At 39.1% G+C, this 21,208-nt stretch overlaps 4 protein-coding genes across 5 annotated transcripts; 1 reads left to right on the forward strand and 3 right to left on the reverse strand.

The window, feature by feature from the left end:
• The first annotated feature begins 8 nt into the window (after nucleotides 1-8).
• LOC142372152 (uncharacterized) lies at nucleotides 9-3,605 on the forward strand. Of its 2 annotated transcripts, none has more exons than XM_075454988.1 (4): nucleotides 9-188; nucleotides 1,176-1,850; nucleotides 1,982-2,095; nucleotides 2,332-3,605. In XM_075454988.1, the coding sequence occupies exons 2-4, from the start codon at nucleotides 1,218-1,220 to the stop codon at nucleotides 3,292-3,294; spliced, it is 1,710 nt and encodes a 569-aa protein (XP_075311103.1). In that variant the 5' UTR covers nucleotides 9-188; nucleotides 1,176-1,217; the 3' UTR covers nucleotides 3,295-3,605. The 2 variants fall into 2 exon arrangements, with proteins under 2 accessions (XP_075311103.1, XP_075311104.1); XM_075454989.1 differs by having other exon boundaries at nucleotides 2,338-3,605.
• Nucleotides 3,606-6,090: 2,485 nt separating this feature from the next.
• On the reverse strand, nucleotides 6,091-9,840 carry LOC142372153 (cytochrome P450 2K1-like). The gene is made up of 9 exons (XM_075454990.1): nucleotides 9,646-9,840; nucleotides 9,337-9,499; nucleotides 9,118-9,267; nucleotides 8,441-8,601; nucleotides 7,184-7,363; nucleotides 6,955-7,096; nucleotides 6,680-6,864; nucleotides 6,450-6,591; nucleotides 6,091-6,376 (listed from the first exon to the last, which is right to left on the reverse strand). The coding sequence occupies exons 1-9, from the start codon at nucleotides 9,838-9,840 to the stop codon at nucleotides 6,189-6,191; spliced, it is 1,506 nt and encodes a 501-aa protein (XP_075311105.1). The 3' UTR covers nucleotides 6,091-6,188.
• Nucleotides 9,841-10,577: 737 nt separating this feature from the next.
• Nucleotides 10,578-14,641, reverse strand: LOC142372186 (cytochrome P450 2K1-like). Its single transcript, XM_075455060.1, has 9 exons — nucleotides 14,447-14,641; nucleotides 14,141-14,303; nucleotides 13,922-14,071; nucleotides 13,244-13,404; nucleotides 11,953-12,132; nucleotides 11,724-11,865; nucleotides 11,449-11,633; nucleotides 11,219-11,360; nucleotides 10,578-11,145 (listed from the first exon to the last, which is right to left on the reverse strand). The coding sequence occupies exons 1-9, from the start codon at nucleotides 14,639-14,641 to the stop codon at nucleotides 10,958-10,960; spliced, it is 1,506 nt and encodes a 501-aa protein (XP_075311175.1). The 3' UTR covers nucleotides 10,578-10,957.
• A 1,174-nt stretch (nucleotides 14,642-15,815) lies between these two features.
• Nucleotides 15,816-20,969, reverse strand: LOC142372185 (cytochrome P450 2K1-like). The gene is made up of 9 exons (XM_075455059.1): nucleotides 20,702-20,969; nucleotides 20,291-20,453; nucleotides 19,943-20,092; nucleotides 19,534-19,694; nucleotides 17,559-17,738; nucleotides 17,334-17,475; nucleotides 16,697-16,881; nucleotides 16,425-16,566; nucleotides 15,816-16,340 (listed from the first exon to the last, which is right to left on the reverse strand). The coding sequence occupies exons 1-9, from the start codon at nucleotides 20,912-20,914 to the stop codon at nucleotides 16,153-16,155; spliced, it is 1,524 nt and encodes a 507-aa protein (XP_075311174.1). The 5' UTR covers nucleotides 20,915-20,969; the 3' UTR covers nucleotides 15,816-16,152.
• Nucleotides 20,970-21,208: the final 239 nt, after the last annotated feature.

Consider the following 21,208-nt stretch of genomic DNA (forward strand, 5'->3'; position numbering starts at 1 on the left):
AGAGGAAGTTGCGTATCTACCTGAGCGCCACTTACAACTCATTTGTTTATTTTACGTTGTTGACAATAAAACCGTGAGTTTATATATTTGGTTTCGTCGTATTCATGCAAAAATGACACGTCATCGTATTGCATGAAATTAGTTAATCAAATTGGAAACGAAAGTCGAGCTTCCTTCTTGTCGACACGGTGAGCGCAACACTTTATTATGGCTGTTGTTGTTAGCTAGCCCAGCTAACATCTAATAGTTAGGCTACTACTACAAAGAAGAATATGTTCTAATAATCCAGGCCAGACAGTTTATGGAGCACCTTTGGTTACATTGATTGGAAAATCGTCATACGTTGTTCTAAGGTTGTAACGCGTTAGTATAATATCATTGACCCCTAGTCATGATCATGAATTAACAAAGTGTGTATATGAGACAGTCGTGGCTACAACTTTGTCATTGCTTTGCCACGACGTTCAAGAATAAACAGCATAAGCAAAGTGCCATGTGACCGTTCATTTTGATATTGCATTGAACAAACATGATCATACTTTGACATACTCTCTGAACTGGAGTTATGCTATGAAATATGATTGAACACTCTGGCTTCATAGCTGAGGCGTCTCTATTCAGAGATGCTTAGATCAAACAAACATAAATGATAGAGGTTATACCAAAAATTTGTTCCAAGAATCTAACATTCAAGCATACATGTTAATAGCAATGAATAGTCAATAAGTAGATCTAATTAAAAATAAAAAGGAGACAATGCAGTGTCTTCATTCATCAGTTAACATGACAACTAAAGCTTTGTTTATGCTTTCATGTTAGATTTAAGCAGACCTATTCTTGAGTGAGCATTTGTGCAACACATGTCTATGTAGCTCTACAGTTTAGACCCCCGAAGTCCAACAGTAATTGGCGGCGAGGTTTCTGACAGTGCTTCAAACAAAGCTGACCAAATCAAATGTTACTTAATGTAACTCCAGCTCTACGACTATGAAGAGCTAATAAATTAACCAAGAGGCTATTGCTGGACTGGTGGAGGTTTTAAAATGAGAAAGTAGCTGCTTCACATACCATAATAATAAGCCCACAGAAGTAACACTATTTAATTTATTTAGAATTATATGTTTTTTTTCTAAAATACATAACATTATTGTAAAAGGAAAATATTTTGTTTATAGATTCACAGCTGAGCTCACAGGGTTGCTCCGGAGTGAGAGACCATGGGTCGACTAGATGATGCTGCCAAACACAAAGTCGTGGAGCTGCGAAAAGCTGGTCTTAGTTTCCGTAAGATCAAAGCTGTGCTGGAACTTGAGAACATCAAGGTTTCAGCTCAGGCCATCTACCTCTACCTGAGAGAGCTCCAGGGGAGGCCGCCAGGGAGGGTCAGACCTGTGGAGGCTGGAGGCAGCACATTAGCAGCACAGGTGCAGGCTCGAACCGGGGCACTGCGAGAAAGCTGGAGCAATATTCATCTCCAAACCCTATTACGAGAGGCTACTCAAAATGTTGGCTTTGCAGCTGCTGCAGACTTTGCCAAACAGACATCTACAAATTCAGAGACTGGTGCAAACTCAGGGGAGGCCAGTGGAGGCGGTCGACAAGAGCAGCAACGCGAGGGAAATAAGGAAGAAAACGACATCCAGATTGTCAGTGTCACTTCCCTTGCACAGCATGGCCAGCAACGAGTTCCTCAGTGTCCGGTAACAAGGGCTGAAACAGATGCCTTGTCATCCACATTAACAGCTTCTGGAGCATTTATGAGGAGGAGAGTCACACCTTCTCCTGCAACCAGTTCAATGTTGGCAGCCCGAAGAAGACTGTTGGATAAAGCATTGTCACAAAGGACTAAGGTACTTGAAATTAAATTCACCCATTTCCTTCTAACCCAATTAAAAATTTGTAGATCTGAAGTTTTGTAATTTGTTTAAAAAATGATACAACACTGTATTTGAAATCACTTGCACGAATTGTTTTCTGACAGTCATTCCACCAGATGGCATCATTGTTGAGGAGAGATCAGTCCAGTGTCCAAAGCTCTGATCTGAGGAGTGTTCTAGCTCAGCCACGTGAAACCTATGATCTGACCACAGAAAAGGTGAGAACACTGTGAACATCCAAAACCAAGAAAACAATGCATAGCAGTTCCTGTCTGAACACCCCTACGTGCATATTATTGGCGTGGATATTGTAGCTTCTATTTCTTGACACATCTCGAGTTTCAGTTATTTCTGTTTTTACTTTATCTATATGGTTGAAATCTTTATTTATTTATTTATTTATTTTTTGGTAAGGCTACACTATAACCATTGATTTGATGAAATGTTTTTAAAGTTACAGACTGCTATTGAGGGTCAGCCTGGAGGGGACTGCTCTCCCCGGCGCTTTCCGACACAGAGACCAGGACTGAATGCCCATTCCATTCACCCTCCGCCTCGTATTGGGATTCGCCTTCCAAACCGCCCAATAGCAAATTTGACATCCTCGGCTCCTGGGGCTGCGCTTCTTCGAATGCAGACCCCTGGGGGCCAAGGTGCCACTCGTACTGAGAGGAATCCGAGCCCACAGCAGGCAGTCCAAGACACCGGAGGAAGAGGTGGTTTGCAGGACCAGATTCAGACCCTGGGCTCTGAAGTACGAAGTCTGGGACTGGCAGTGAAGATGCTTGTAGAGCAGCAGTGCCGGCTGGAAAGAGAGCATTCGCAGCAGACACAGATTCAGAAGCAGATCCTAAGCACTCTCCAAACCCTGGCCTCCAAAGTGGTACATTGTAACAGTGCTCTACCAAAGCATAACAAAACTCCATCACCCTCTTCTTTGCCAGCAGCCTCTGCCTCTTCCTCGTTTAGCCAAGACGCTTTCAGTTTTAGTCAAGGGACCTACACTCAGTGTAGCCAAACTCAGCCAAGCTATAACTCTTTGGAAAGTGTAGAAAATGTGGAGGCCTTTAAACTGCCAGGACTGCGGCCTACAAGCATGAATGGGTTTCCACCATGTAGTAATGCAGAGAGCCTTCCTCTTACCCACACTCCCCCTCAGACACTACCGTATGCAGCCGCGTACCCACAGCAGACCAGTCAGTCCCTAATGACACCGTACACACAATCCTACGTCTCAACGTACAACCAGTCACATGCTCAGTCGTTTAGAACACCAGAGAGTAAAACCTCTGATTTCTCAAGCAGCTGCTCATCCAGCTCTTTCCAGGACTGCAGAGTTCCCACCCAGCAGGTGATGAATTCTAACCACCCTGCACAGGATCAGCAGACCAGTACCATCAAAGTGGAAGGACCTTAGAGGGCTTCAGATTCCATTTGGGGACCACGAGGGCTTGACTGTGCTTTTTTAATGACACACAATGAGTTGATGATGTTGCTTTTTAAAGTTAATTTATTTCCAATGGTCCTTGTCGGACAATAATTGCAGCAATAGAATTATAAATGAAAAGGCTTTCATAATACTGTTATTATTATTTCTTTGTTGAATAAGTCATTATGAATATCAAAAAAATATACTGGTAATGATTTTTTTGTGGAAACACTTTCTGTAACTTTTGTATCAGTTTATCTTGTGTCATTTGTTCATGCAGTACAGATGGTTAATTTTCAAACCCGTCTATTGACTGATTAAAAGATAAACAGATAATGAGTCAATGTGTCAATTTTTTTTGTTTTACGTAGTAAGATATGAGTATTCTTGTTGTATTTTCAGTACCTGAAAATGCTCCTCTAATGAATAACAGCCCTCCAAAAGCGGCAAAATGAGTACTGGTCTGAGAAGAGTATATGCAGATATTAAGAAAAGAGTCTGAGACAGACTAAACCAAAGCTTTTCATATGTGAGAGTGAGTTAAAATAGGATTAAAGATGAACTCAGTCATTTTGATCTGACGCAGCTTTTGTGAGATTCTGCAGTCATGTTCTCACAAACTGCAGTAAAAATTGCCTACAATTGAGCAAAACTCCAGCCAGCCAGCAAACGAACGTTTTTGCTCAGCTACACGTGCTGCACAGGACAAACCCGTAAATTCCTACACATAACCTGCGCTGGTTTTAGCACCTTCTGACTTGCCAGAGCATGATCTTTGAGAGATCTGATCCTGCAGAGGTATTTAGAGTGGTTTCATATCATTTGTTTTGCCTCAGCTGAGAGAAAGAGACAACGACATTCACACCATCTAAAATCTTAGAGTAAGTATCTGTATTTTTTTGCTGATTGACGTCTCCCTGGAGAGGTGTTTTGGTCATGTCCTACTAGCAGGTGGCCTCTGGGGGAGATAAAGGATCCACTGAGACAAATCTCTCAGATAGCTTGGGAATGATTCCCCATGACCCAGACCCAGATATATGGCGGAAAATGGATTGACAGAACTGATTACTTATATTAAGGTTTGCGTCATAAATTATATGACTTTCATGTTTAAATAGGCCAATGAGGTATAATTATATAGAATAGGTGCTGATATAGGTAAGGGTTTAAAAGATATACTGTAGGAAAATAGAATACATGTATATTTTGTATTTCTTTTCACTAGACTGAAATAAAAAGCAAAATAGCTTAACATCTGAAATCCAAAAAAATGTTTTGTTTGTGGTGTGTTGGCTTTGTCAAAAGGATAAATCCTGACTCATTCTGAAATAAGTGTAAATCTTATGCTTATGCAAAATCTTCTTAGCATAAGAAATTAAGCTAAACTTTCTTCATTTTTTATTTCAAATTAGTTTTCTTTGAAATTGTGTGTATTCTCTGCTGGTATTCATTTGTTACTTCAGCAAAGAAGCAATTTACAGTAGCAATTCTTTTTTGGGGGGGCAATAGCAAAAACGTTGATGTGAAGAGTGTTATGAATACCTTCAGCAAATGTCCTACAGTTGGGAGGTTGGTGGCGCAATTCCCCATTTCCCAAAGTTCACGTTCTTTTCAGAAACATTGCTAAATCCATATTGCCTGCCGATGTGTTTCACTTCTGATAACTGTCTGCTAAATTAATGTAAATACCAACCATTAGTTTTGAAACTCCAAAACAGGGTTTGTACCAGGTACAAACCATTCACAAGTCTGGCGTCCGATCTGAGTTTAAGTTAAACTCGTGCACACAGATAGTATAATGAAGTAAGAGAAACAGTTTGGTTCGCACACAGCTAAATATGTGTTGCTAAACGCAAAATTTAAATAAACTTTGTTCACATTTGCCAGCCCTGAAAAATGTGCAGTTCCACAAAATAGCTGAGGGGATTTTGTTAATGTGTAGTTTTGACACCATTTCTTGTGTACAGCAGTAATGAAAGTCAAAACTACATAGGATACACATATTGAACATAATTAATCCCAAGTGTCATAGATAAAAAAAATAGCATTACGTGGAATGTTTTCTGGGGTCTTTGCTCACAGCAAGAAGGTTCCCGGTTCAAAACTCATCTGCGGCTGTGTGGGTCTGCACAATCTCCCCATGCTTCAATACTGGATCACGTTAAAGCTTTTCTCTATTGTTTTGTCCTACAAGCATTATTCTATTGTTTTCAGCTTAAGCGATTGAATTCCAAATTGCTGAGGTTTTTCAGAGCTTTCCACCCTCTGGATGAAAGGGTTTAAAGGCCCACAGAGCACACATCCATCTGTATAAAGCCAAAATAAGAAGAAAAATAATTATTTATATTGATTATTTCACATCAATGCTCCAAAGTGCTTCGCTAAAGAAAATAAAAACAATAAATTCACATATAGAGTCTGTCTTTGAAAGCAAGCCATTTATTGATATGATTGAATAATGGTTACAGTTACTAATTTTGCACATCTGTATGATAATTAACAAATATTTTGATTATGAATAATGTAGGATATATTGTCCATATATACTATAGAATGGAAGAAGTATGGAATTAGACACGTTTTTAGGAATGTCAGTCAGGTCAACATGCTCTGTGCTTTGCACACTGACCTGGAACTTGATCTAATCTTTTGAGGTTGCCGTGACAGGTTTGTTCGAAGTCCACAGATACTCTTAAACCCACATGGGAAAAAAAAAAAAAAAAAAAGAAAAATCAGGGACAGGTTCCCTGCTGAATTCCATCAGCACACTCTTATCTACTGTGATATGTAGCTGTAGGCTGGTAGAGTGTCAAGTGTTTGGCACTTCCCACCCTCACAATGACAAAAATACCCAAAAAATGACCGAGCTCCAGTTTTCTTCCTCACTGGCGACGGATGGCACACAGCTTTTGAGGTAGAGGAGAAAGGATGAAGCCCACAACTGGTGTCAGATCCAGTTCATCTTCTGAAACTCCAGGTGGGGGAGTGAAACAAAAGAGCTGAAGGAGGGAGGTGAAGAAGAGGAATAGCTCCATTCTGGCCAGTCCTTCTCCAAGGCACACCCTGCGACCTGCAGGAGGGTGCAAATTGTTACACTCGATCCTCTTTGTGGAAGCATTAAAACCTTAAGGAACAAAATGTACCTGCAGAAAAGGACATGAAGGCATCTCTCCTGATGAATTTACCCTCATTATCCAAGAAATGAGAAGGGTTGAAAGTGTGAGGGCTCTCCCATTCACTCTCATCATACAGGACAGACGTGAGAAGAGGAAGCACGGTAGTGCCCTGCATGCAAAAAGAAAAGAGAAGCTCAACAAAAGAACAAAGGTTTGTGTTTTGGGACTTTGTAGAGAAGACAATGGGAGCACCTGACCTCTTTGATAAAGTAGCCCTGAAAGGTGACATCTTTGCTTGTTGTGTGTGGAATGGACATTGGGACGATGTTGGCAAGTCTCTGTGACTCATGGATGACTGCGTCAGTGTACGGTAGGTTCTTTCTGTCCTCTATTCGAACCTGACGACTTCCAACCACCGTGCTAAGCTCCTCCACAACCCGATCTGGATAAAAATACAATTTAGACCTAATGAGCTATGATGCTGCTGTAGCAACAGTTTGATGTGAAAACTGTCTTTGAATCCATCTGGTACCTTGGATATGAGGATACTTGGCCATGTAAAGAAGACACCACTTCAAAGTAATTCCTGTGGTATCAGTTCCAGCTGCAAACAAATTTGTCACACTGTAGAGCAGGTTATCATCATGGTAGTGTGAATTCTTCATTTCATTCTCCTGGTATAACAAAAAGTAAAGAGAGAATATATTTATTGATCAGTAGTCACGGCCTGGGATTAGACTCACTGCAGTTATGTTGCTCACCTCCAGATTTTGCTTATGGATCAAAAATGCATCCACAAAGCATCTGCACATCTCAGGGTCCAGAGTCTCCTTCAGATCTGCTATAATCTTCCTTGTGTCTGCATTTCCGGCTTCCACATTCCTAATCACAACCCTCCAGTTTTTAAGGCAAGGGCCCAACCAAGGAAACAAGTTATACATCTGAAAAAGTGCAGAATATAAACCAATTATTGTTGGAATTTAGACAATTATGAAACACATGAGGGCTTCAATCTAATATTTGCTTTTCATCTAATCCTTCCATTTGAATAAAATTGGAAAAATTGAGAAAAAAAAAAAAAAAAAAAAAAAAAAATCAGAATGTGTATATATATATATATATATATATATATATATATATATATATATATATATATATATATATATATATATATATATATATAAAAAAGCAAAATAAATTAAATTAAAAAAAAATTTTTTAACGGAAGATAAAGTTAATCACAGCAAATTCTCTTCTGTGTTGGCTGGCCCTACCCAGAGCCTTTTAAAAAGTTTTTATACACCACTCTGGCCCTACTGGGATGTCGGTCCGGTCCTTTATCTGCTCTAACAGTGGCTTGAGGTGGACATCTTTTATTACCATCGTTATTATTGTTTTTGTTACCACTTAGTTATTTATTTAGTTGTCTTTAACTTTCTCTCCCTTATTGATTATATTTGTTATATGTATCATCTTCTGGGAGAACACACTCGCACAACAAACCCCCACTCACTACACACACACACGTAAAACTTTATCGTACTTTAAACTTTTTGTTGGTGTCCTGTAGGATTTCACTCTTTTTTTTGTGGGTATGTTTTTGTCTTGCATGTTACGATGTTTTAAAAAAAAAAATCTAAAAAAACTTAAAACAAACGCTTTAGAAACTAATTTCCAATTCTCTGGAAATGGTTGTGCAACCTTTTCTAACCTCTGAGATCTATAAAAATCTCTTATGTCCGCGCAATGATTTACATCCACAAACATGTTGTGTAGATCCAACTTTGATAAATCTCCATTCACACTTCGCACACACTCACACTTTGTTGTCATTAATTAGATAAATCAGATCAAATCTTTGCTGGAATATAGAAAAGTCTAAAAGCTAAAGTGCTTTTGTAATTTTATTAATTACAAATGTAAATAAAGGGGAAAAAATGAAGATTTGACAAGTATTTAATGGACTGTGGTCATATTTGACCAGACTTTAAGATTAAAATCAAGGTCAGTTTTCTTACCTGGAGGGAGGCTGATCCCGTCAGATGGATAGTCTCATTATCTCTTTCCACCATTGCTTGGAAGATTTGGTCTTTGTATTCAAATCTTTTTCCAAACATTATAGATGATATAACATTTGAAGCTGCATAATGAATGGCCCGGGTGTTATTGAAGGGTTTACCTGTGACGAAAGTTCGAAAACATTAGTCAGATATGACTTGTTCAAGGTCTGCTACACACTACAAAGAAATGGGTTTTGCATTTAAAAAAAAATAAGAGTTTATTCACAACTGTGTAATCCTTGAGTTAAATACTCTATTTAAGCCTTTACCTTAAAACTGTCACCTTTCTCTTTTAATTTGTCTGTCAATTGAACAATATGTGCATCTTACAACTGAAACTACAAAGGATACACACATTTGAACAACCAGTAACTAGTGTCAAGAGAGTTTAAAAAGGAACTAGAATAGATCACAATTATTACTTGTTGTCCCAGTACATACAATAAGAATAATTAATGCTTATTTAGGAAAAAAGTCATGAAAATGCTGAGTTGCAACAACCCATTATCGTGGTTTGTTACTTCGTGCCTTCTGCAGCACTTAACACATTTTGGTGTTACAATGACCCAGTTTTAAAGCTATTATTCGTTTAATGTGCAAGTAAATGTGCTGTGCTTTTGAAGACAGAATGTTACCTTCAAATTTGACAAATTCTTCAATCAGATAGTGACATTCTTCAATTATTTTTTCTTCACTTATCCTCTTGCCCATTCCAAAATCTTTTAGTGTGGTCAAAGCAAAACGCCTCATTTCTTTCCACGACTCTCCATTGGAAAACAAGATACCTGGAAACAGAATAGGTCATTCTGACGTGAACGTAAATTTGTCACTACCCGCTGAAAACCTTTACTCACCATGCCCTTTGTTGAAATCATAGAAAATTGGAGTGATTTCTCTGTTTCCAAACTCGTCAGCATGGTTTACCAGAGCCTGTTTGACAGTCCTGTAACCTGCCAGGACCACCACCTTCTTTATTCCAAAATAGATTTTGAACACTGGTCCATATTTTTTGGAAAGCTAAAAAAAAAAATATATATATATAAACACAGCTAAAGGTGAGACACGCAGCCGTCAATAACCGCAAACCAGCAGTGTCAACAACAAAGGTGACCGAAAACGGTGTCCTTTCAATGTTCGTTTAAGACAAAGAATACATTACTTACATGGAAAAGACTTTGGTGGATTCTCTTTAGATCCACCTGAAGTAGATTACCAATCAGAGGAAGAGGTTTGGGCCCCGGAGGCTCATTCCTTTCTTTAGAGCCAAAGCTGGTGTAAAGAAAGTGGAGGACCAGCAGACCAACAAGGATCCCCAACAGGGAAACGGAGGTGGACGACTGAAAAATGTCCTCAAACATGTTACTGCAGTCACCTGTGAGCTTCCTCCGACAAACACAAACCTTTCACTGTGCAGCTGTCCTCAATCTGAGTTCAAACTCTTTCATAGTTGGCAAATTGATCCCTCAGTGAAGTGACGGACTAATTGCCTGGTTGTTATTTACAGAAATTCCTGTTTGAGAAGTGACCTTTGGCAAATACCCCAGTCTCACGATAAGCCCTTTTAATTATAGCTTTAGGGTAGTGAGAAATGAGTAAATCCTACAGAAACTTTTTGCTTTTTTTTAGGGGATAAAGAAACATTTGAAAAAGTACCAACAGAAAGATGTGATACAACAGCATGAGAAAAAATCTATACCCAAAAATATAACTTCATAATTCTTTAAGGAAAAGCCAGTCTGTGACATCAGCCTGCTGAAATTCCTGACCTATTTCAGAGCTTTCCACCCCCTGGATGAAAGGGTTTAAAGGCCCACAGAGCACACGCCCATCTGTATAAAGCCAAAATAAGAAGAAAAAGACTTATTTATATTGATTATTCCACATCAATGCTCCAAAGTGCTTCGCTCAAGAAAATAAAAACAACAAATTCACTTCTCGTCAAAAAGAGTGATAAGATAATCAATCAGTGAATGAGAATTAATTACGATCTCCCAGATTAAACATATAGTCTTGTCTTTGAAAGCAAGCCATTTATTGATATGATTGAATAATGGTTACAGTTACTAATTTTGCACATCTGTATGATAATTAACAAATATTTTGATTATGAATAATGTAGGATATATTGTCCATATATACTATAGAATGGAAGAAGTATGGAATTAGACACGTTTTTAAGAATGTCAGTCAGGTCAACATGCTCTGTGCTTTGCACACTGACCTGGAACTAGATCTAATCTTTTGAGGTTGCCGTGACACAGGTTTGTTCAAAGTCCACAGATACTTTTAAACCCACATGGAAAAAAAACAAAATAAGAAAAATCAGGGACAGGTTCCCTGCTGAATTCCATCAGCACACTCTTCTTATCTACTGTGATATGTAGCTGTAGGCTGGTAGAGTGTCAAGTGTTTGGCACTTCCTACCCTCACAATGACAAAAATACCCAAAAAATGACCAAGCTCCAGTTTTCTTCCTCACTGGCGACGGATGGCACACAGCTTTTGAGGTAGAGGAGAAAGGATGAAGCCCACAACTGGTGTCAGATCCAGTTCATCTTCTGAAACTCCAGGTGGGGGAGTGAAACAAAAGAGCTGAAGGAGGGAGGTGAAGAAGAGGAATAGCTCCATTCTGGCCAGTCCTTCTCCAAGGCACACCCTGCGACCTGCAGGAGGGTGCAAATTGTTAAACTCGATCCTCTTTGTGGAAGCATTAAAACCTTAAGGAACAAAATGTACCTGCAGAAAAGGACATGAAGGCGTCTCTCCTGATGAATTTACCCTCATTATCCAAGAAATGAGAAGGGTTGAAAGTGTGAGGGCTCTCCCATTCACTCTCATCATACAGGACAGACGTGAGAAGAGGAAGCACGGTAGTGCCCTGCATGCAAAAAGAAAAGAGAAGCTCAACAAAAGAACAAAGGTTTGTGTTTTGGGACTTTGTAGAGAAGACAATGGGAGCACCTGACCTCTTTGATAAAGTAGCCCTGAAAGGTGACATCTTTGCTTGTTGTGTGTGGAATGGACATTGGGACGATGTTGGCAAGTCTCTGTGACTCATGGATGACTGCGTCAGTGTACGGTAGGTTCTTTCTGTCCTCTATTCGAACCTGACGACTTCCAACCACCGTGCTAAGCTCCTCCACAACCCGATCTGGATAAAAATACAATTTAGACCTAATGAGCTATGATGCTGCTGTAGCAACAGTTTGATGTGAAAACTGTCTTTGAATCCATCTGGTACCTTGGATATGAGGATACTTGGCCATGTAAAGAAGACACCACTTCAAAGTAATTCCTGTGGTATCAGTTCCAGCTGCAAACAAATTTGTCACACTGTAGAGCAGGTTGTCATCATGGTAGTGTGAATTATTGAGTTCATTCTCCTGGTATAACAAAAAGTAAAGAGAGAATACATTTATTGATCAGTAGTCACGGCCTGGGATTAGACTCACTGCAGTTATGTTGCTCACCTCCAGATTTTGCTTATGGATCAAAAATGCATCCACAAAGCATCTGCACATCTCAGGGTCCAGAGTCTCCTTCAGATCTGCTATAATCTTCCTTGTGTCTGTCTTCCCGGCTTCCACATTCCTAATCACATCCCTCCAGTTTTTAAGGCAAGGGCCCAACCAAGGAAACAAGTTATACATCTGAAAAAGTGCAGAATATAAACCAATTATTGTTGGAATTTAGACAATTATGAAACAAATGAGGGCTTCAATCTAATAAGAACTTCTATGCTGATTAATTTATTTGCTTTTCATCTAATTCTTTCATTTGAATGAAATAGGAAAAATTGAAAAAAAAAATAAAAAATAAAAAATCAGAATGTATATATAAAATACATACATATATAATATGTGTATATTATATATAAACCATAATATAATAATAAAAAAAATATATATATATATATATATATATATAAAAAAGCAAAATAAATTAAATTAAAAAAAAATTTTAAACGGAAGATAAAGTTAATGTAATCACAGCAAATTCTCTTCTGTGTTGGCTGGCCCTACCCAGAGCCTTTTAAAAAGTTTTTATACACCACTCTGGCCCTACTGGGATGTCGGCTCGGTCCTTTATCTGCTCTAACAGTGGCTTGAGGTGGACATCTTTTATTACCATCGTTATTATTGTTTTTGTTACCACTTAGTTATTTATTTAGTTGTCTTTAACTTTCTCTCCCTTATTGATTATATTTGTTATATGTATCATCTTCTGGGAGAACACACTCGCACAACAAACCCCCACTCACTACACACACACACGTAAAACTTTATCGTACTTTAAACTTTTTGTTGGTGTCCTGTAGGATTTCACTCTTTTTTTCGTGGGTATGTTTTTGTCTTGCATGTTACAATGTTTTCAAAAAATAAAAAATAAATCTAAAAAAACTTAAAACAAACGCTTGCACAACCAATTCTCTGGAAATGGTTGTGCAACCTTTTCTAACCTCTGAGATCTATAAAAATCTCTTATGTCCGCGCAATGATTTACATCCACAAACATGTTGTGTAGATCCAACTTTGATAAATCTCCATTCGCACACACACTCACACTTTGTTGTCATTAATTAGATAAATCAGATCAAATCTTTGCTGGAATATAGAAAAGTCTAAAAGCTAAAGTGCCTTTGTAATTTTATTAATTACAAATGTAAATAAAGGGGAAAAAATGAAGATTTGACAAGTATTTAATGGACTGTGGTCATATTTGACCAGACTTTAAGATTAAAATCAAGGTCAGTTTTCTTACCTGGAGGGAGGCTGATCCCGTCAGATGGATAGTCTCATTATCTCTTTCCACCATTGCTTGGAAGATTTGGTCTTTGTATTCAAATCTTTTTCCAAACATTATAGATGATATAACATTTGAAGCTGCATAATGAATGGCCCGGGTGTTATTGAAGGGTTTACCTGTGACGAAAGTTCGAAAACATTAGTCAGATATGACTTGTTCAAGGTCTGCTACACACTACAAAGAAATGGGTTTTGCATTTAAAAAAAAATAAGAGTTTATTCACAACTGTGTATTCCTTGAGTTAAATACTCTATTTAAGCCTTTACCTTAAAACTGTCACCTTTCTCTTTTAATTTGTCTGTCAATTGAACAATATGTGCATCTTACAACTGAAACTACAAAGGATACACACATTTGAACAACCAGTAACTAGTGTCAAGAGAGTTTAAAAATGAACTAGAATAGATTACAATTATTTCTTGTTGTCCCAGTACATACAATAAAGAATACTTAATGCTTATTTAGGAAAAAAGTCGTGAAAATGCTGAGTTGCAACAACCCATTATCGTGGTTTGTTACTTCGTGCCTTCTGCAGCACTTAACACATTTTGGTGTTACAATGACCCAGTTTTAAAGCTATTATTCGTTTAATGTGCAAGTAAATGTGCTGTGCTTTTGAAGACAGAATGTTACCTTCAAATTTGACAAATTCTTCAATCAGATAGTGACATTCTTCAATTATTTTTTCTTCACTTATCCTCTTGCCCATTCCAAAATCTTTTAGTGTGGTCAAAGCAAAACGCCTCATTTCTTTCCACGACTCTCCATTGGAAAACAAGATACCTGGAAACAGAATAGGTCATTCTGACGTGAACGTAAATTTGTCACTACCCGCTGAAAACCTTTACTCACCATGCCCTTTGTTGAAATCATAGAAAATTGGAGTGATTTCTCTGTTTCCAAACTCGTCAGCATGGTTTACCAGAGCCTGTTTGACAGTCCTGTAACCTGCCAGGACCACCACCTTCTTTATTCCAAAGTAGATTTTGAACACTGGTCCATATTTTTTGGAAAGCTAAAAAGAATATATATATATAAACACAGCTAAAGGTGAGACACGCAGCCGTCAATAACCGCAACCCAGCAGTGTCAACAACAAAGGTGACCAAAAACGGTGTCCTTTCAATGTTCGTTTAAGACAAAGAATACATTACTTACATGGAAAAGACTTTGGTGGATTCTCTTTAGATCCACCTGAAGTAGATTACCAATCAGAGGAAGAGGGCTGGGCCCCGGAGGCTCATTCCTTTCTTTAGAGCCAAAGCTGGTGTAAAGAAAGTGGAGGACCAGCAGACCAACAAGGATCCCCAACAGGGAAACGGAGGTGGACGACTGAAAAATGTCCTCAAACATGTTACTGCAGTCACCTGTGAGCTTCCTCCGACAAACACAAACCTTTCACTGTGCAGCTGTCCTCAATCTGAGTTCAAACTCTTCCACAGTTGGCAAATTGAATCCTCAGTGAAGTGACGGACTAATTGCCTGGTTGTCACTTCCAGAAATTCCTGTTTTGTCCTGTTTGAGAAGTGACCTTTGGCAAATACCCCAGTCTTACGATAAGCCCTTTTAATTATAGCTTTAGGGTGGTGAAAAATGAGTAAATCCTACAGAAACTGTTTGCTTTTTTTTAGGGGATAAAGAAACATTTGAAAAAGTACCAACAGACAGATGTGATACAACAGCATGAGAAAAAATCTATACCCAAAAATATAACTTCATAATTCTTTAAGGAAAAGCCAGTCTGTGACATGAGCTTGCTGAAATTCCTGACCTATTTCTGTGTGGTTTTCTTGGCAGCAACTTTTTGCAACTTTGGAGTTGAGTTTTAAATCCTTTGTCCTTCGCTTTTTTTACTGAAGGCCTTACAGAACTCATTGGATCTGAGTGGGATGATATTTAGAACGTCGGTACTAAAGGACCAAACTCTAGATGTCAGTTTAGACAGTTAATCAGTGGTAACGCCGTTTATTTTCGAAACGTCTGCCCTTAAGTTCCCTCCGGCTAAACAGCCATTCGTGTCAGCTTTTGGTGTAATTTCAATTTGCAAATTTAAAATGAAAATAGAGACGACCAACACTGCCCAGGAGGCTAGTTCCACCCCACTCTGACAACTGGCATGCAGAGTCATTCACCTTCATCTATCAGAGATCAGATCGTCTTTCACACAAACACAAAGCAAACTTTGGCAGAACCGCTGAAGTCTGAGTGACAGTGCTCTCACTGCCAGGTGCCAGACGGGATTAATCCAGCGCTCCTCTTTCTCACCACCTTCTCAATAATAGAAATTGAATCACTACATTGCGTGCATTTAGACGGATTAACAAACTGACTCAGCAGCCTTGCAAAATGTCCCTGCCAATTTTTTAAAACGAGGACAAAAACAGTCTAATTCATGTTCGAGCCTTCTCCTTAAAACTTTTGTATTACTCTGTGTTAAAATGTGCTGTATTTCCTGGTCACAAAGTTTTATTTAAATATGGTGCCAAAAATCTCTGTAAGTGAACAAAATAAAAAGGTTAAGCTTCAGTTTATTTTCATTTAAGATTTATTGAGTGTGAAGAAACTTATCCAAATGTATTAAACACTAACAATATACTTCTATGCTTCCTGTAACATACATCTAACCCAATTCTAATCTGCAAAAATGTATCAGTATGTGAACATAAACATAGTGGCAGAAAAGCAGGAATCTACATTAAACATTACTGGTACTGGTATGAGTCTAAGAAACTTAACAATGTGAACAAATAGAAAAATTAAAAAAAAAACAACATTCATCTAGGCCAGAAAGTTACTCCACCTATCATTGATGGGGTTCATTATTACTATATCAGGTGATCAGTGCCACATTTTGCTGCTCTTCCTCACTGCAGGCTGACGGCACACAGCTCATGAAGTGAAGGAGCGAGGACGAAGCCCACAGCTGGTTCCAGGTCCAGTTCATCTTCTGAAACTCCAGGTGGAGGGGTGAAGCGAAAGCGCTGAAGGAGGTTGGTGAAGAAGAGGAAGAGCTCCATCTTAGCCAGGCTCTCTCCGAGACACACCCTGCGACCTGCAAGAAATGTCATCATGTCTGGGCAAGTGGTAATGATCCCGAATCTCTAAAGTAGCAAAAACCTCGACAAAGTTGTAATACCTGCAGAAAAGGCCAAGAAGGCATCTCTCTTGATAAATTTACCCTCGGAATTCAGGAAATGAGAGGGGTTAAAAGTGTACGGAGTCTCCCACTCACTCTCATCATGGAGGACAGAAGTAAGAAGAGGAAATACAATAGTTCCCTGAGGAGGAAATGAGATCATTATGTAAAAATATGAGGATCACAGAACTTTTTCATGTTGTCAGAGGTGTATTTATATGTCCTACAAGCAATATTGTTTGGAAGATATGAAACACTAGTGAGCTGCTGACCTCTTTGATAAAGTATCCCTTGAAGGTGACGTCTCGGCTGGTTTTGTGTGGAAGGGACATGGGGATGATGTTGCCCAGTCTCTGCGTCTCATGGATGACAGCATCGGCGTACGGCAGGTTTTTACGGTCGTCTACTCGGACTTCACGGCTTCCTATCACCCTTGTCAGCTCCTCCTTAACCTGGTCTGCAGATAAAGATACTTTGCAATGCATTCACCTTCACGGGACCGTCTACAAGCTAGCAGCTCTGTACAGCTATATGGCACGTACACAACATTAGCATTTAATGTTTAACATTTTCTATGTCTCAACAAGTTCAAAGTACATTGGAGGCACTTTGTAGAACACAGAAAAGTGTGAGAAAAAAAAGCAGCACAAAACCTATGTGAACCATTAAGCAGTTATACAATGGCTAACATAAAAATGAGTTTGGCCTTGAAAAAAAAGTGCTTTAAGATGAGACATGCTATAATTTGGCAGTAAATAAAGGTTGGCATCTTAAACTGCCATTATGTACAGTTATTGCTGCTGGAAGGAATGACCGCCAGTACTGTTCTGTGATGCAGCAGAGCTGAAGAAGCCTCTGACTGAACACACTCTATTGATTCAACTCTATGCTGTGTAGAGGGAGGTTTACCCTGAATTTTTGGATATTTGGCCATTAGCAGCAAAGCCCATCTCAGTGTGGTAGCTGTGGTGTCAGTGCCAGCAGCAAACAGGTTGGTTACTGTGAATATCAAGTTTTCCTCAATGTAGTGAGAATCCATAACACAAGAATCCTAAGAGAATGAACATCCCCATATCATCAAAAAACAGACATGTTTAACACCGATTTTGTTCTAAAAGAAAGCGTAGCTCTTACCTCATCCTTCTGCTTCCTAATCAGAAAACAGTCCACAAGTCCTCTGCATATCTGAGGGTTCAGTGTCTCTTTCAGATGTTTGATCAAATCTTTCACATCCCGGACACTCCTCTCAGTATTTTTTAATATCACCTGCCGTGCTTTTACCCATTTGACCAGCCAGGGAAACATGTTGTAAAGCTGCCAAATTACAATGTAAACAAAACAAGTGGAATGATGTCATAGATGAAACTGTACAATGTTCAACAAAAACTGTGACGAAGAATCGGTGCTAGTTTACTTCCTCTAGCAGAATCTACAGGAACGAAGAACAGAATGAAATATTATAACATGGACAAGAGTCTTTGAGTCAAGATGAAGAGTGGCATTACAATTTATCTTGAAACCAATAAGGAAGATTTCAGGATTACATTTTATTTTTAATTTAAAAATAAATAAATAAATAAAATGATCCTTTTCTCTGTGTAAACCAAAACTAACTCACACATTTGAGTGTGTCTATATACTTTAACTATGTGCATGTTTGGGTCTGTACAAGATACATGTGGTATAGTTAGATGTGTATCCATTTCATTGTACAGTCAAGTGAAAAAGAAAGTACACATAAGGGCACAGTGAAAAAAAAAAAAAAAAAATCATTGAGTTGTTTACAGGTGCTCCAGACCAGGGGTCCGTTTCACGTAGCAGGTTCAACCAACTCTGAGTCTATTCCTGATCTCTGAGTTGATCTACTCTGAGATAGAAAACCCTGAGTTTTCGGTTCCAGAAACGCTGATTTGAGTGAGGTTAATCAACTCTGAGTAAGTTCACCTTGAGTTTAGCGCGTGCACCACAACTTTAAAAAGCCAGCATCAATGGAGCCCCGATTCGACGAGTCACCTTGACAACGGGGAAGAGGAGGGGCTACGTTTTTCACCAACCTCGAATTGGAAATCTTAATGCGCTCATACGGCGAGTTTCAATACGTTTTTAGAAATAAGTGCATCACCGCTGCAGCTGCAAAAGTGGGAATCCACCCCCAAGACACGAGTGCCTTTATAAAATATAATAGGCCTATATATGTCTTTTTTAAGCCTATTCATACAAATGTTTATTTGTCTTTTATGTCTTTTTTTTCTTTTGTCCCAACACATTCCGATGGTGCCGCTCAAAAAGATAATTGTCTGTAAATGCAAAAATCTATGCGCGGTCTGATAACCATCTCAGACGAATATTTATTTCTCTGCGCAATAATGCTGCACCTTCATCCACGGGATCGTTGTCAAAAGGACATGTTCGTGAAAAAAGTTGCCTCCTACTGTGCCTAGTGGACTTCTAGAAGTAGAAGAACTCGCTCTGCTGACTGAATGAATGAGGAAATCAAATGGCGTGTGTGGCTGAAAGAGGGCGGAGACAGAAAGAAACTCGGTTTCTTGAATAAAACCTGGTCCCGACCAGGTTAGGTTCATAGAGTCTGTTACTACGGTAACTGACCGAGAGGTCAAGTTACCTCTCTTTGTGAAACAGGCTAGAGTTACCCCTCTTTCTCGGTGTTGAGTTACCTCCCTTTGTGAAACGGAAAACTCAGGGTTTCCCTCATTTCAGGGTTAACCTACTCAGAGTTTTCACTAAACCTGCTACGTGAAACGGACCTCAGCTACGTGCCAAAACTACTGCTTTTTTAGCAAGTGGTCCTACTTGCTGATAATCATCTAATTTAGTGCATTTGATTGGGAACCCCATGGCTGTTACTTGCCCTCTTAATTCCTTGAGAAGCAGAAAGGTTGTTTTTCCACATAAAGCGCATTTTGGCTTTGCTTTTTCTTTTTAAATCTTATTATTAGTAGTAGTAAATAAATAATGTTCAGAGGCAAAATGTAACTTGGACCTGCTGTGAAAATAAATGAAATCAACTCTATCTTCACCGATGTTAAACCAAAACTAAGTTATTCCATGACATTAAGTCAGACGCTAATCAGTTCCTATGAATGCCTACCTGGATTGCTACAGAACCCGTGACGCGTATCGTCTCATTGGCTCGGCTGACCAGGTTTCTGAATCGGGGGTCAGTGTATTCAAATCTGCTTCCATACACCAAAGAGGATATGATGTTGGATGTGGCATAATTTACCGGATGCACTGTGTCAAATGGTTGCCCTGTAAAGTCACAGTGAGAATAATGGGCAGTGCAATTAGAGTAATGCTGCACCGTCAGAACGCATCTCAACACAATTTACACAGGCTACAGATTACTAATGACTGAAGCACAACTTTAGATATATGGATGTATTAATAAGTTCAATAGCAGTACAGAGAGTCACTTTGCATTCTAATGAAGCTTTTCTGTGTACAGCACTATGTGCTGTGAGTTATAATTTACATAATACATAATATAAACATCATACCTTTGTGCTCTTCAAACGTTTGAATCAGGTGACCACATTCCTCTAAGATTTTTTCCTCAGTAACTCTTTTGCCCATCCCAAAGTCTCTGAGGGCGGTGAGGGAAAACCGTCTCATTTCTTTCCAAGATTCTCCATTTGCAAACAGAATTCCTTTAAAAAAACGCATTAAATGTGGACGGATGATGACCAATCACAAGAGCAAACATGTAAACAAATGCATATCAAAATGTGTAATTTATGGTTTTATGTTCAATTTTCAAATAAAACAGTTAAATTCTTTGAATGATTCTGTTTGTGTCTTAGTATCATAAAAGATATTTGCACACACACTGAAAATGAAGGTCATACCGTGGCCTTTGTTTGTGTCATTAAATATAGGTGAGATTTCTCGGTCTCCAAACTCCTCTGCAAAGCTGACCAGAGCCTCTTTGACTGCCTTATACCCAGCCAGGACGACCACTTTTTTGGTTCCAAAGTAAACCGCAAATACGGACCCATATTTCTTAGAGAGCTGGGCGGATAAAAGAAAATGGGTTCGGCATTAAACCAAAATCAGAATCAGAATCAGAAAAAAACTATTTATCCCCGAAGGACAATTAGAAGGGCGAAGAGCGGTACATTAAAAGAAGAACAAGAAAATGGAATCACAAAGAAAATAAAAACACAAAAGGGGGTGACAAAAATAAAAGGCAGATAAAGTACTTGTTGCACACAACAAGTTACGGAATATCTGGTTTTGGGTTAGGAGTACTACGTCACCTCGTGCAGTGTCTTGTGGGGTCTGTTGAGATCAAGCTGCAACAGGTTACCAAGCAGGGGCAGAGGCCTCGGTCCTGGAGGTTCTTTCCTCCTCACTCCCGCAGAGGTGGAAGAAACCGACACGAGATAAAGGATGAGCAGGAGGAAAACAGCACCTATCGCCGCTGTAGGACCCGAGAAGAGAGAAGAAACAAAATCCTCCAAATACTCCATTTACTCCGTTGTGGTAGTCGTCCTTGTTATCGCTGTAGGCAACAGGCAGATGCTTGTGCTTTTGTGAAAAGCTCCAGGGAATGTAAGCTTCAACAACAGGTTAACTCACTTAATTAGCCCGCCTCCTCAACTCCGTGCGCAGCTGAGCTTTGGACATCTTTATGTAAGGTCAGGGCCTCATAAAAAGACAGTTGCGGCACTCTTGAAATAATCAACACACTGTCACAGGGTTCATGTAGCCCGTTTCAGTGTGAATTTAGTCATGAAAAATGTTCACTAAAAATGACTTTTTGC

The sequence above is a fragment of the Odontesthes bonariensis genome, chromosome 21 (assembly GCF_027942865.1).
Source record: "Odontesthes bonariensis isolate fOdoBon6 chromosome 21, fOdoBon6.hap1, whole genome shotgun sequence".
In the NCBI taxonomy this organism is placed as follows: Eukaryota; Metazoa; Chordata; class Actinopteri; order Atheriniformes; family Atherinopsidae; genus Odontesthes; species Odontesthes bonariensis.